This window comes from Juglans microcarpa x Juglans regia, chromosome 6D, assembly GCF_004785595.1.
Source record: "Juglans microcarpa x Juglans regia isolate MS1-56 chromosome 6D, Jm3101_v1.0, whole genome shotgun sequence".
In the NCBI taxonomy this organism is placed as follows: domain Eukaryota; kingdom Viridiplantae; phylum Streptophyta; class Magnoliopsida; order Fagales; family Juglandaceae; genus Juglans; species Juglans microcarpa x Juglans regia.
Window position 1 is genome coordinate 37,859,183 of NC_054604.1, and position 15,751 is coordinate 37,874,933.

General features: G+C 38.3%; 2 protein-coding genes, 1 non-coding gene and 1 pseudogene across 3 annotated transcripts; 2 read left to right on the forward strand and 2 right to left on the reverse strand.

The window, feature by feature from the left end:
- The first annotated feature begins 467 nt into the window (after positions 1–467).
- Positions 468–8,350, forward strand: LOC121235893 (uridine kinase-like protein 3). Its single transcript, XM_041132323.1, is given in 16 exon segments — positions 468–649; positions 2,055–2,218; positions 2,730–2,821; positions 3,774–3,843; positions 4,294–4,412; positions 4,555–4,651; positions 5,746–5,825; positions 6,228–6,303; positions 6,306–6,421; positions 6,566–6,649; positions 6,753–6,813; positions 6,895–6,955; positions 7,245–7,338; positions 7,427–7,499; positions 7,723–7,805; positions 7,933–8,350. Coding segments are annotated over 15 exon segments (1,458 nt in total). The 5' UTR covers positions 468–649; positions 2,055–2,064; the 3' UTR covers positions 8,131–8,350.
- Positions 8,351–8,943: 593 nt separating this feature from the next.
- Positions 8,944–10,587, forward strand: LOC121235610 (annotated as a pseudogene).
- Positions 10,588–12,321: 1,734 nt separating this feature from the next.
- TRNAM-CAU lies at positions 12,322–12,393 on the reverse strand. Its single transcript has one exon. It is a non-coding gene; the product is annotated as a tRNA-Met (tRNA).
- Positions 12,394–13,368: 975 nt separating this feature from the next.
- LOC121235611 (uncharacterized protein At1g08160) lies at positions 13,369–14,455 on the reverse strand. The gene has a single exon (XM_041131945.1). The coding sequence runs from the start codon at positions 14,453–14,455 to the stop codon at positions 13,658–13,660; it is 798 nt and encodes a 265-aa protein (XP_040987879.1). The 3' UTR covers positions 13,369–13,657.
- Between the last annotated feature and the right edge of the window lie 1,296 nt (positions 14,456–15,751).

Consider the following 15,751-nt stretch of genomic DNA (forward strand, 5'->3'; position numbering starts at 1 on the left):
ATGTTGATCCACGTCCCGGTTGATAAAAAATAAAAATAAATAGTAAAAATCCACGTATCGAGACACGGTTGGTACAAAACTTTATCTAGGAAGAAGGTGGAGGGCAGTTCCGATACAGTGCGAGTGGCGACGTGTAAGCTGTAACCTCAAGCTTACGTAATCTAATCACAATCAACCAGAGGCCTCAGAGGACCCCACCACCAATGTTTTATAATTGATCTCTGCATATTTATTATTTACTGCACCACCTCACAATACTGTGGACAGATCTTTGATAAATTGATATATATTCTTTTCGATAATTACAGGCAAATGCGGACAATCTATATCGCGGCGCGGAGCACAAGTGGTTCCATCTGTAATTTCACCACAGTTTTAGGCCCATATCGGTCAGCATGGACTTCGGTGCAAGGTCCCCCCCTCACCTCCGCGAATCCATTATAAAAAGCCCCGAACCCAAATGTCTGTCCGTATGAGGCGCACCGGCGTTTTGTAAACCAAAAGAGGAAAAAAAAAAAAAAAAAAAAAAAAAAGAAGAACGAAAGAAAGAAACGTAATTGCCTCCAAACCTCTCTATAAATCCATCTCTCTCTCTCTCTCTCTCTCCCTCTCCCTCTCTCTAGAATACCTTCTTGGAATCCATCTTGAGGTATCGCTAATAGCCTGCATTTGTTTTTGTTGTTTTTTTCTATCAAGCGCTGAGGTAATTTATTGCATTGGTTGATTTAACTAAATCTGGGATTTTTATTTTTTTGTAAACCGTATGATTTCTTCTTGTTATATTCTATTTTTTGGATCTTAAAATTGACGTTTCCGAGAATGTGGTTTAATTATACTTTTCATAGGTTATTGATGAGTTTGGTGGAAACTAGTGAGATTTGATACTGCAATTTGAGTACCATGCGTGCATGTATGAGTGTTTATATATACGCATATATACATGTTGCATTGCGAGTGTAAACGCACGATGATAAAACAAGTCGCAGTTGAGGTTTCTTGAGTTGCTTTATGGTGTCGTGACTCGTGAATCGTGATGCTGCTGAATTGGTGGTGATCCTTTTGTATTCTATGATGTTTGGGATGTATGGTGATACTGCTGAGTTGGCATTGATTGCTTTGTATTTGATGTTATTCGGGACATTGTGCCCTGCGGTACAAGCAACAAATAGTGTTATGTGATATGGTAATTCTTGCGTGATTGCTTTTACGCTTGTTAAGATAATGGAATCGGAATATGATAAACAGGTTATGATCTTCCCCCCACCCAATTCTCCCTAGGAATATAGATAGGGTAAGGCTTTAGCATCTATATAGTAGGGATCCTGGGGAAAGTTTGGATGAGGTACGACAACGGAATTAGTATACAGAAGGTGTTTGCATCTGCCAGGAAGGAACTTACAATACTCCTGGTCCTGCTCATAAAACCAGGTGGGCAGCTTTTGTAGTAAAAGACTGAAACCAAGCCTTAGGTTGTCTAGGGCATCTGTCGGCGCACTAGGTGGCTTAACCAAAACCAAATCTGATTTTTCTAAGCACATAGAGCATACAAACATTGTGGTGTTTTCATATGTTAGAGATTCATGAATTATTGAATATTATAATTGAATAGAGAGATTCTATCTGACATTGCTTTTTTTCTATTACAGTTCTTTTAAGTTGCCTTCTTAGACTATATTAGTCCTGGTTTAGACTTCTTATGTTTTTTGACATCTCATAGTAGGATTCTATTCTTCATTTTTCTAATGTCAAAGGAATTTGGAGAATGATCAAATTACTCCTAATTGCATAGCACTTGAAGTGTTGTTCTCTTGACCTCATACCATGTAATTGGTTTGATTCCTTGCAGATACTACAAATCTAAAATTGTGAATATGGGTTCTTTTGCATATCCTAATTGCATACAGTACTTGTGTGTGAAATTCTCAGAAATTATTCTTTTGGCAAATCTTGCTTTCAGGGGATAGCAGAAAGCTTTTCAATTTGTGTATAGTTTCTGCTGATGTTTTCTCTGCTTTTGACATCATTTGCCCTTCATTGTCAAATTTCATTTTCAGGTCTCCGCCCATGGGTTCTAAATCAGTTGTGGATTTAATGGAGGCCTCCTCAGGTGCTCATTTTTCTGGATTTCACATGGACACCCTGAAGCAAAGAATTAAAGAGACAGACACATCAACAACGTCAGCGACTGAAAACATGCATAAACAGCCTTTTGTCATTGGTAAGTGCTGGATGAAAATATATGCAAATTCTGTTATTGCTTTTGAGAGGCAGCAAATGGTGGTGCAACCCTATCATACTGGAAGTATAACTGAGTGCCCTAAAATGAAGAAGATAGAAAGGCATACCAGTTGATATAACTGATTTCATTTGCATGATATAGAATCCAACCCAGATGGGTGAAGATTGATGGTTTTACCGTTGGTAGTCTTCTTACCTGTCTCATGCAGGAACTTGCGACAAAATAAAACCTGAATGATCTTAGCCAGTTATATGTTCAGTTTAAATCAATTGTGTCAAAACCCACCAAAAAAGAGTTAGTTATGGGGTTCAAATGTCTACAAGTTTGAAAATTTAATCTTATCCTACAAGTTTAGTCTTTGAAAACTTGGGATATAGTGTTGCTATATGCACCTCTTTTCTGAGAATTTGTTTATAACACAGCAACTAGAAATATTCAATTGTTCTTGATATTTACCAAAGCATCAGGTTTCTACTGTATTTTGTGGCAGGGGTTGCTGGGGGAGCAGCATCCGGTAAGACAACAGTTTGTGATATGATCATCCAGCAGCTTCATGATCAACGTGTTGTACTTGTTAACCAGGTAATGTTTTCTGATTCAATATCTCCTAGTGGATGAGTAGAGAAGTCTATTCTAAGATCTTTTTCTTTCCTTCTTTTCTTTCTTTCTTTCTTTCTTTCTTTTTTTTTTTCTTTTTTTTTTTTCCCCATTTACAGTAGGGGTGAAAATTGACAGCTACGGTTCAGTTTCGGTCCAAAACCGAAACCAAACTGACAACTTTTAAACATGTTTAAAACCGGCTGGTTAAGGGGGAGAAAACTGGCGACGTCAGTCTCTGCGTGAATCTGGTCGGTTCACCGGTGTCCCGTTGGTGGCTCGATGAGAGAGAGAATGGAGAGAACATCGCGATGAGAGAGAACATGGTGCCACACTGCTGCGTCCACGTCGTAATGAGAGAGAGAGAGAGAGAGAGGCGTTGCTGCTGCTGCTATGTGAGACTCAGAGAGGAGTGAGAAAGTGAAGAGAGAGATGATATCAGGAGAAGAAGAGAGAGGGGACGGGCCAGGGGCATTCAAACCCTAATTCCAAACGACGCCTGTCGTTTCATTTTATATTTTTTCCTAAACGGTCATTTTATTAATATATATATATATATTATATCAGCTGGTTCGACGGTTTGAACCTGGCTCGAACTGGGACTGAACCGGCCGACGTCGGTTTCACCAAATTCCTACCGCTTGCCGATCGGTTCTCCACCGGTTCTTAACTCCTGCGGCCGGTTCCCGTCAGTGACGGCCAGTTCGATCGGTTCCTATACACCCCTAACTGACAGCATTAAACTATTGAGGAAATTGTTGCATTTCAAGTATTTAAGAAAGTCAAATCCTGTGCCCTTTTTTATCCTTTAAATTTTCTTGGGATTTTCTTATTACTTTAGTAATTTTTCTTTTCAGTTTCAAGAAGACTGATTTTTTTTTCTTTCTTTTGTATTTGATTGTGAAAAAGAGATTGATGCTGTTTTTTCTTATTGCAGGATTCCTTTTATCATGATTTGACTGAGGAGGAACTTACACAAGTATATGACTACAATTTTGATCATCCTGGTGAGGCCAATTCTGCAACTAAAGTCTGAAGAATATCATTGAAACAATTACCTTTGTAGAACTTTCTCATTGTCATTTACTGAAATAAGTTTTATCAATCCTTTGGTTGTACTTGGTTAAAGTAGATCACCATTAGCTTCATGTTATTGTATTGTTAATTCATCAAAGGGCCACTATTTACTAGTAATGTCAATTCCTGCACTATCCAGAAAAAAAGTGTTGATTCACCATCCGTCAATATAGGATTCATCACTGTGGCAAAATCGTATTAAGAGTTCATTAGTAAGGGAGTAAGTTGCTATAAAAAAACAGAGACAAGTTCAATCTGATCGGTTTGTGGCCTTAAATAAGAATCAATATGGTGTTCTTTTTTCTTATCTGGTGTTTGCTGTTTAGTTCAATTCCATCCAGCTCAATTGATTCTTCATGCAAAGTTGCCGTTTTTGTCAGATGCTTTTGACACCAAGCAACTGTTACGTATTATGGAGAAGTTGAAGCATGGGCAAGCAGTAGATATTCCAAACTATGATTTCAAGAGTTACAAAAACAACGTGTTTCCAGCAAGAAGGGTAATTTATTATTATTATTATTATGAGGGGGTCACATAGATGTCATCTACATACCATTGTCTCCCCCTTTTTTTTTGTAAAAATACCCATTGTAGCGATCTTGAGACTGAAATTGAAATTTTTTATATAATATTATCGGCAGGTAAACCCTTCAGATGTTATACTTTTGGAAGGCATACTCATTTTCCATGATCCGCGTGTCAGAGAGTTGATGAATATGAAGATATTTGTTGATACAGGTCCTCTATTTTCATTTTATTGAACAGAATTTCGTACTGCATTTGTCATGTCTATTGTATTCACTAGGAAACTCATCTTTTAGAAAACAGTGTTGTATTACACGTTGTAGTGCATTTGAAGTTCTTAGTATTTTATTCCATTGGCCAATCCAATAAATTTTACCATTATGAGTCAGTTGCATCTTTCACTTGGGCTTCGGTTCCCCGAGTATTTGGATATGATATGGGGTTATTTGTATGAGCAAATGAGGCTTAGTTATAATTCTAACTTTAAGCTCAACATGCTTTCTTGAGTTGCAATATTTTGGGTGTGGTGAGTGGAAGCCAAGTCCAATTCAAATTTGGACCTCTTTGCTTGCTTGGAAGATTCCTTCATTGACTCGTAGCCAAAATTAGAAGTGGCTTTTCTGAATTAACCAACCTATAAGTACAACATAGGTTCAGTCTTTTGAAGTGAATAGAGAGCCTTTACTTGGTGCTGCATAAAGGAAAAGGGAGATGGTTTTTTTTTGTGCTGCCACCCAGAGAGAAAGTTGGATTCTTAGCTTCACATGAGAAAGAAGAGAGCTTCCATTCATTTTCTTTGGCATCTCATGGGTTTAAGATCTTAGAGAACGTTGTATAATTTTTCTCTTTTATAGAGATTCTTTTAGTGTCTAGTGAGATTTAGGTGTATTTGGAATTTGGGCTTTGATTTATTTTATCACTGTTCTATTGCACTAATCTTTTGATTAGTGAATTCTTCTTGACAGTCTTCACTGGTGGATGTAGGTGTTTTAAGCCAAGCCACATAAATCTTGGTGTCTTTTGTGATTGCTGAATTTATTTTTCTATTTTCTGCTTTTTGTCGTTCTTAAGATCTGTATTTGCAACATCACAATATGTATTAGGATGTAGTGATCCCAATAAAAGGACATAAGATATGTGTAGATGATTTAACTGACAAGGTCTTGGAAACATAAGAATTTCCGATATCTGTGTCAAATCAATGCTTATATTTAATAGTTTCTTGTTGTATGTAGTTTAGAATGTACATCAAAGCATCGTGTTACTAAGTTGGATTGCTACTTCACATTGTAAAATTTTCAGTGCAGATGCTGATGTACGCCTAGCAAGGAGGATAAGGCGGGATACTGTTGAGAAGGGTAGGGATGTTGGTGCAGTACTCGATCAGGTAACTTTTCAATTTATCTGTCACTCTAGCATAAAGACCATAATCATAATTTATAATTTGTTAATTTGTAATTAGTGTTAAGTGTGCTGCACTTGTAGAACAATAAGGCTCTAGTTACCTTCATGATGCTAACCCACAATGTGATGAAATAATATTTTGTGGTAGAAAGATTCAGTGGTCAATTTTGTTAGAAGTGGATTATTGAAGGTAGTTGAATTTTTTCCCAAAATTCTTAGGCATTTTAAGAAAAGAACAAATAGGTGTTGGGTTTTGAGCTCTTGAATTTAGTAGATTATTCTATTTCTTACTTTGGTATGTTTTCAAGCTAATTTCCAGGTTGCGGATGTCTGTGTTATATTATTATTATTTTGCATATGATGATACATTTCTATGATGATGCAGTACTCCAAATTTGTTAAGCCTGCTTTTGATGACTTTATCCTCCCAACAAAGAAGTATGCTGATATAATTATTCCCCGTGGGGGGATAATCATGTAGCCATTGATTTGATTGTACAACATATTCGTACGAAGCTTGGACAACATGATCTCTGTAAAATATACCCAAATTTATATGTCATTCAATCGACTTTTCAGGTATCCCTTTCTTCCTAGTTGTTAACCTTTTTTTTAACGATGTTGTAGTGGTACAGTTTACTGGAACTTCAAAGTCAAAATGATTACAAAAGTTAATGTATTATTTTTTTTTTGTTATTAATAAATGTTCTTCATCTCATGCAGATACGGGGTATGCATACCCTCATACGTGATTCTCAAACGACAAAGCATGACTTTGTTTTCTATTCCGATCGGTTGATCCGTTTGGTGGGTATATGTTCCTTTGAGCCAACGGATCATTTTGATGGCTTCTACACTTGTATTGTTTATTCAGTTTCATTATTTATCACGATTCCTGCTTTGCAACTAGGTTGTTGAACATGGCTTAGGACATCTTCCATTTACAGAAAAGCAAGTGATCACTCCGACTGGTAAGCTGGTCTTCTTGTGCTTTTATAGGTTTTCCAAATATTGACTCGTGTGTTTGAGACCATTTCCTTCCGCAAATGCAGGGTCTGTGTATACTGGTGTGGATTTCTGTAAGAGGTTATGTGGTGTCTCTATTATCAGGAGGTACCAATCTAGTCCAACATCTCAAAGCACCCATATATGTTACCAATTTTTCAAAGCTGTTTTTTATTTGATATATAATTCCAAGTTAAGAATTATCTTTGGGTGCACTGAAACTAGTAGTATCAATCTTAAAATTTTCATGCATTACTGATTTGATCCTTTGGCCTCAGAAATTTATCTTGGCCAGTTTTGTCTTCTAACCATTATGTACTTGCCATGTGTGCAAATTATTTCGGATCTCCTTCTGTTGTCATTTTATGATGTCAAACATTTTCATAACTGATGTCAGTGGTGAGAGTATGGAGAATGCATTGCGAGCATGTTGTAAAGGTATTAAGATCGGGAAGATTCTCATTCACAGAGAAGGCGACAATGGTCAGCAGGTTTGTGCCTCTCTGTTTTTGTTCTTGAGTGTGCAGGTATTTTGTTTCCTTGGTTCCAACCTTTCTAGTGTTTCAACTCTCTGGGCAGCTAATCTATGAAAAATTGCCGATGGACATTTCGGAAAGGCATGTGTTACTATTGGATCCTATCCTAGGGACAGGTTCGTTGTTTTCATATGGAAACCACTATCCTTTTTGAGTAGCTATTGGTCTCTAATAAATGGGACTCGATAGAGTTTTCATGCTCGTGTGGGGCGTCGATAATATATCCCCGTTCCATTTATCGTGTACACCCTAAAAAAGATGAAGTTGCTTTAGACTGCTCCAAATTTTCAATATCATATTATAACGAACAGATATAATAATGTCTCACCTTTTCTCCAGGGAATTCGGCTATTCAAGCTATCTCCTTACTTCTAAAGAAAGGTGTACCAGAGTCCAACATTATATTTCTCAACCTGATATCGGTGAGTTTGTCCACAAGTTAGTGTGGTATTTGTAATGCTCTTAAACGTGACTACATATGCGTAGAGTCACACTCTTAGTAATGCTTTTAATATTAATATTAATATTAATATTTATTAATCTCACCAGGCACCTCAGGGTGTACATGTGGTTTGCAAGTGCTTTCCAAGAATAAAGATTGTGACTTCTGAGATTGAGATTGGCCTAAACAAAGATTTCCGGGTGATACCTGGAATGGGTGAGTTTGGAGACCGATATTTCGGAACGGATGATGATGACTCGCAAGTGGCGGCGGCGGCCCCTTCTCCGCAGTTCCATCAGGGTTGAATGTAATTGTTCCAAACCCTCGATTTCAGCTGAGTTTGCAGGCTGTCACAAATTTCAAATCAGTTTTGACTCATTAGACATTATCATGATCTTCTTCTTCTTCTTAAAAGTTTCATTACGGCATAAATCAAGTAACGGCCTCCCAATTCTTCAAGGATATATACATGTATTTATGAACCCCAGATGATATTTTACTACGTAATAAAGTTGTGTTGTCTCATCTTTGTTACACTATGAACGTGATCGAGCGTAATCATGGTGTATATAATATGGTGGGTTTATATATATTTATCTACACTTTGCACCTTAATTATAATACTACGACCGACCGCCACGTACTTAAAAAACCGATTCTACCGTCTAAAGTTTATTGACCGTTTGTTTCGAAGAACTCAAAATTAGCTGCACATGATCTGCGGCTAATTGTGTGATCAGAAACAAAGTGGATGATGGAGGAGACTAGAGCTAGCTTTTCCACACAAATATAATATTCCAAGTAAAGAGGTGAGTCGCGGCCACTTGGCTGGGGGAGATATCACTCCTCGTTGCTTTTATATATCCGAGAATGACAAACCTCGATGGGACACGTGTTGATGCATGGCATTTTGGTGGATTATTTAAGGGTATATTCCATGGAAGAAGCTAATAGCTATCTGGAATAAAGATATACACACACGTTGTGCGCAAATCATTTTTCATCTATATATGGTTGGTTGCTCTCATGTAATCTTGTCTTTGCAACTTTGGTCCTGTATCTATCGACGCCCTCTTTATCTGACCCCAATGCCATTCGAGCTCTCGATAGCTTCAACCATGTCCCTTTTTGTAGGAAAGTATGCAGGTATTCTTCTCTCTCTCGTATCAATGGCTTAATTATGATCCTTTTAGAATATATTCAGATCTAGATAACCAAAAACGAGTTGAAGTATGAACGCAAGCCCGGTTGATATATATCCTCGCTTTGCATGCATCATTTTCATTAACATGAGCTTCATTGCGTATACATACCGAAGGATCATAAGCCAAGAGCACGGTTCCTTTGATTAACAGTTAATGAGTACAGCTAAGCTTAACATACATGGTCCTCTCTCTTTCTCTCTCTAGACTCTCTGTTTGATGAGCCATATATAGGCCATCTAATAAATCCAATCATGTATACATGCTAGCTAGAAGGCTAGACAGCAATGGTTTTCTAAAGATATATACCAGTGCCTCCTTATTACTTACGCAAGAAGTATTTTGGAATATGTTAGCCCGTATGAATCATGATGACTGACTTGATAGTCCTGAAAACACTTCTGTAACTTCTACGATATATTACAAAAATTTTCGATAAAGAAGTACTAGCTAGCTGATTAATTCTTAGTACTACTGGGAAAGTGTTTATTTATCAAACCTGTTAATTGTTTTCGGTTTTCCCCTGCGTGCAGATGAGCTTATAATCAAGAATGCGAGGTACATTGCCACCCCTGGCAAGGGCATTCTAGCAGCTGATGGGAGCACCGGTACCATTGGCAATCGTCTATCCAGCATCAACGTTGAGAACATTGAATCCAACTGCCAAGCCCTTCGCGAGCTTCTCTTTACCTCTCCCAATGCCCTCTCCCATCTCTCCGGTGTCATCCTCTTCAAGGAGACCCTAGACCAAAAAACCTCAGATGGAAAGCCTTTTGTTGAAGTCCTTGAAGAAAACAATGTAATTCCAGGCATCAAAGTTGACAAGGGCACGGTTGAGCTGGCCGGAACCAACGGGGAAACCACCACTCAAGGCTTTGACTCGCTCGGAGCACGGTGCCAGCAGTACTACAAGGCCGGTGCAAGCTTTGCCAAGTGGCGTGCCGTTCTCAATCCAACAAAACGCACAAGGCTTGGCTTGCTATGCCATCATTTGTCAGGAGAATGGACTGGTGCCGATTGTTGAGCCTGAGGTTTTAACCAATGGGGCTCATGACATTAAGAAATGTGCTGCTGTTACTGATCAGACCGTGCTTGCAGCAGTTTACAAGGCACTGAATGATCATCATGTTCTTCTTCAAGGCACACTCCTAAAGCCCAACATGGTCACCCCAGGCTCCGACAGCCCAAAGGTAGCACCTGTGGTGATTGCTGAGTACACAGTAACAGCACATCCGCCGAACTGTGCCAGCCGCAGTGCCAGGGATTGTGTTCTTGTCAGGTGGACAAAGCGAGGAGGACTAGGCAACTCTGAATCTGGACGCAATGAATAGGTTGGAGGTGCTGAAGCCATTGACTATTTTGTTCTCATTCGGGAGAGCATTGCAACAAAGCACGCTCAAGACATGGGCTGGCAAGAAGGAGAATGTTGGGAAAGCGCAGGAGGCGTTTTTGGTGAGGTGCAAGGCCAATTCGGAGGCCACTCTTGGAAAGTATAAGGGCGGGAGTGCTGGTAGTTTGGCTTCTGAGAGTTTGTTTGTCAAGGGGTACAAGTATTACTAGCTGTACTGCCTCTCCGCGGAATTAATATTATTGATGGGGTTCATCATGATCATGCATATATATTATCAAATGCATGCGCGCACTTGAGAATCTTCCCTCTTCACTAGTCATGTGCATGCTTAGTTCCGATCGATGCTTAATTTCGCCGTTACTTCCTAGCTAATTCCTAATTTACTTGATAGCTTGATACTTGCATTTTTATATCTTTTACCATGAGAATCTCCTTTGGTTGCCTTTCTTGTTTCTCCAATCTGTAGCACAGATTTTATGTTCTTTATTGGTTGACGATGAATTTGATTGACGAAACATGAGACAGTGATCTGTTCTACCAAATACAAATATATAGAAAGATAAATAAATTTCAGCCTATTACTTCCATTCCATATATAGTGTTAAATCTACTAGAGGATACCCTGTCGTCCATAGATCAGTCATGGAATTATTGCTAAGGGTAAAAAACCCTCCAATGCTTCATTAATGTTGGGATTCTCATAACCCACATGCTTACACAAGTAATACAATTCTATAATGTTTCGTTTAAACTCGTGATAGTCTCTCTCTTTATAAAGTGCATGAATATGAAAGTCTAGACTTATTTGCATCCCAAGCACAATCAGAAACGAATAGCAGAAATTATACTCATGAGGATTTCTTTACTTACTCTGTCAGTGTGTTGAATCAGATACAATGGATCGAGTATCCGTAACATATATAAATGTATATATATATGGATGAGTTAAAAGGGCAGAGAAAAGCGGCTGCTTATGCATTGTTCATGGTTAGGAAGCTTCCGCAACGGCCCTTTGTGTCTACTTTTTTTTTTTTTTTTAAAAAAAAAGGACGGTACCTCAATTTTATTAATTTCCCTCACTTGTAGTAGAAGAAAACCATGGTTACATCAAAATACTTGGGGTATACAAATAAATCGAAATGCCCAAAACCCAGGCTGAATTGCTTTGCGTTCACTTGAAGTTGATGGCTGAATTGCTTTCACTTTGAAGTTATATGGATTGTAGAGATATATAAAACAATGACGGATTTGGAATCACAGGATCAAGATAGTTCTCAAGATACAAATATCACATGGCCAAATCTATTGCCAATAAAAAGATCATTTGAAAAGGAGATTCATGGTCACTTGTATCCGACGTGATCCTCTGATTAAAGTGACCGGCTAATCGGTTCCATAATCTTTAATATTCACTCCACCCTTGGCAAATTCAGTCTAAAAGGCAGCAAAATTACCAAACATAGCCCATGTTCAAGCAAAGTGGTCTATAGACACTTGTAGTTGGAATTTGGATGGATTCACCCTACCTCCCTCATCTTCTCTTCCAAAATGATGCAACTTAACAATGATTCTATGCAATCTTCCAATATTTGTTGAGAGAGAGAGAGAATCTACAGTCACTTGAAATCTCCCAATAGCAAAAGATAGAGGAGAGAACACACGCATTGATCAGTGAGATAAATAACCCTTGCAACTTTTGATGCTGGGATCAATGGGTCTTCATTTATTTATATGGAATGGATAATCCTAAAACTAAAAGAGATCCATTAACAATTTAATATGCAAGTAAGAGTTGTGCAGCCAACTCTAACCACTTTGATTCGTGCTCTTTTACAGAACACAAGTCAGCACCAACAGCATCGAACCAACAATGAATAAATCACCATTTAAGGACACCAAAATGGAAAAAGAGTGGAGGAAAGCAACTCTGTTGAGTATGCAAATATCAGAGCCAGGTTTCGATCCTGGGACCTGTGGGTTATGGGCCCACCACGCTTCCGCTGCGCCACTCTGATGGTTGCTAAAATAATGTCAAGATATGTTAATAGCCTGTTATTGCAGGTGGTGAAATTCGTTGTGAAAGGCGAAAGGGGCAAGAAGAGTCCATGGTGGCTTTGAAAATGAACAAATAAGCCTCGGATCTACTCCTGATGTGTGGTGTTGAAGAAAACACGGTCGGGATATCAGATTCGGGATTGAATAGCAATTCTGAACATTCTCCTAAGCCTTATTTTATTTTCTGAAGAAGAATCCACGTGCAGTTCCTGCCGAAGTAATACCCTTCAATCGAACTTAAATCTGTTCCAAAGTAAAATCTCTAATGGGCTCGAGGAGGTGCAACATCGATGAAAAAAGGTTTGTATCAGTATTTGTTAATTACTGCAAACTTGCATTTCACCATGTCATAAAAAGGACGAATCTTTAGGGCTTATTTTGGAGATAAAAAGGAATGATCTTGGATTTCTTTTATGTATTCTTTTCTAAATAATAAAAAAAAAAAGGTAAAATTTTCAATGTATTATTATTAGGGTGAAATTCCTAGGCCACGCTATGGATAATGTAAATCAATAGATTATACGGATAGTGGAAGGCATGCATAAGATACCATGATTGAACCACGTTTGAATGTGTCCAAGAGGAAAGAAAAAGTTAAAAGGAAGACAATGAGAACCACCGTAAGGAGGGATTTTCCACTGATTTCTTCTCCCCTTTCTCCACAAGCTGTGCTGTGGCACTTTAAAGTTTATTAAACTTTCAAAATTCATATGTGAATCCTAGGACTTAGAGAACGAAACCTCAGAATTGCCGACTTTCAGTAGTAAGTTTGAAGGTCGCTAATAGGTTTGGTTCCTATTTTTCAGACGTGATGATTCTATGCAGTGCTGCTCTATTTGTTTCTCCTGATATATTGGCAGGCTGCTGATTGATGGTGTATAATTCCAGCCTCCCAAGTTAAATAACCTCATCATCATCATCAAGGACTACAACCGAATCGACAACAATAATTTTGTATGAAATGAGAACTACTACCACCGTTTTTTTGAGTTTGAGAGCTTCACAGAATCCCCGGAGATAGATTCTTACAACCCATAACAAGTCATTTTAGTAAAATTGTACGCGTGATAGATTGTACACCAAAATTGCTATATAGATCTCAACCTAAGTAGAGTGGAAAAATAGAAGACCAGAATTATGTATTGCATTTTCTACTAATCCGAAAAAAAAACACAGAGAGAGAGAGAGAGAGAGAGAGAGAGAGAGGAATTATGTTCTTCATCTTCATCGCTTTGTTTTGCAGTTGCGGGCAACTAAGACACCAGTTGGTGGACTGGTCATCTCTACGCGACATCTGCTGTGCAACCAGTAAGAATATTGGATCAGACCAAGAGTGGCTTTCACTTTGTACTTTCCTCTTACACTATAGCTGACCCTGTTGCTCTGCACCTGTTTTTGAAGTTCCACTGCAAGATTCTGAGGCAAAAATACTAAGCTGGATAGGAAGTGAACTGATTCCAACCTGGTTTCCCCTCGCCTTTGAGTGAAAGGTTGAACAGCTTGAGTTGCTATGAGCCTTTCGGAAAAGAAAAGCTCTATCACCAAATTCTCCAGCCTTACATCGATTTTCCGATTTGGGTTTGAGAAATTTGCAAGGAAAGTATAGTCCCCATTGAAATACTCTGGTGAGTCGAAATAGATAACGCTAAGGTTTGCATTGGGAATGTCAAACGATGGGTTTCTTGGTTTAACAACAAGAAAGATAATCAAAGTTGCTATTCCAAAAAAGATGAGAATAAGGCTGAAAAGGAGACAGAGAATTGAACTACACCATATGAATGGGTTGGTCCGGCCAGGCTGAGGCTTCAGGAGCGTTGATATTTCTCTTGATTTTTTCAGGTCTGAATTTGACTTCTCTGGTGGTCTGTTTTGATGATTCACGGTTTGCTTTGATATAACAATTTCGTCGAGAGATATTGAAGTGGTTTTCTTTCTGAGTGGGGGTAGGGTTGGAGGTGTAGGTGTAGGTGTAGGTGGACCTGGTGGAGTTGGAGGTTGAGATTGAGATGAAAGGAGAGACATCTTTGATGGAAGTGTTTACGAAGACAAACCACCGCAGCAAAGTAGTTGAGGAAGACGGAAGATGAGGATGAAGATGGTTTTTTCAGTATATAGAGAACAAACCCATATGTAAATTCGAATTGATGTTTTGGTTCAATGTTAATTTCCTTAAATGACATCATATGAATGAAAATTATTTTGATATGATACACTGTTTTCTTTTTTAAATCTGTCCTTGTATTTTAGCAGAGCACACAAAACCAGAAAAGATGAGATAACATGAAGGTGCCTTTACTTATAGCTGGTGGTGATAATTTACTTTGGTCTAACATGATACATAAATAACAGGAATGTTGGGGCAAAAACAGTAATTAATCTTTTGTGCAACAGCAAGACTTAAATAAGGGTAAGATTGAATACTTCAAAATATTAAGGGTTAAATTTGATAATATTTTGAGACTGAAATTGAAATATACAGCAGTAGCAGCTCAAGGACCAAAATGGTATAGTGATCTTAAATAAATTAAGAAGCGGATTAAAGGGGAATTAACTAAAGAGGAAAAGAAGCTTTTGATTGAGCTGAAGTGGGACCAACATGTTGGTTTTTTATATTGGCGAAAAAAAAAAAAAAAAGTGTAGGTGGAGCTAAAGTTGTGGTAACAGACGTTTGGTTTGAATGTTTTTGCTTTTGAAAGTGCAGAGCTCTGTTGCCTAGAAAAAACGAAAAGAACGAAAAAAAAGCGCAGTTCGTTCGAGAAAGCCCCCAGGAAGTGGCCAAAGGTTGCATTTTTTTTTTCAACTAGTTAAGGGTAGAGAAATGGTATACAGGAGGAGTTGCACTGCAAAGTTAAAGTTAAACCAATGGCTTCGTATAGAAGGAAAAATTTACAGGCCCAAGCCCAGTACCACATCAAACAAACTGTTCAAAGCAAATAGTAATGTTATTTGCATGGATACATCGTGTCAAGTTGTCAAGTTACAGTTGGTATATCTGTCCTTCTTCACTCCCATGCATGACCAGACCAGAGCAGTGCTGAAAATAATACCTCAACTGCTCCTCACTTTTGACCTCTAACACGTACTTATAATGGGAAAAAACTCCTTTAATCTCCGGATTATTATCAAGCATTTTCACAGAAAATATGACTAGGAATTAATATACGCACCCGATGAAAATCACTGATAAGATCAGATAACTTGGAAGAACAACTTAGCTAGGCTACTGGAGGTCAGCTACACAAAGGGTACGGCTTCGGGCGTGATCAAGTTGCTTCATAGAAACATGAAGCATGCATGCTCTTGTGAAACGGCCTTCAT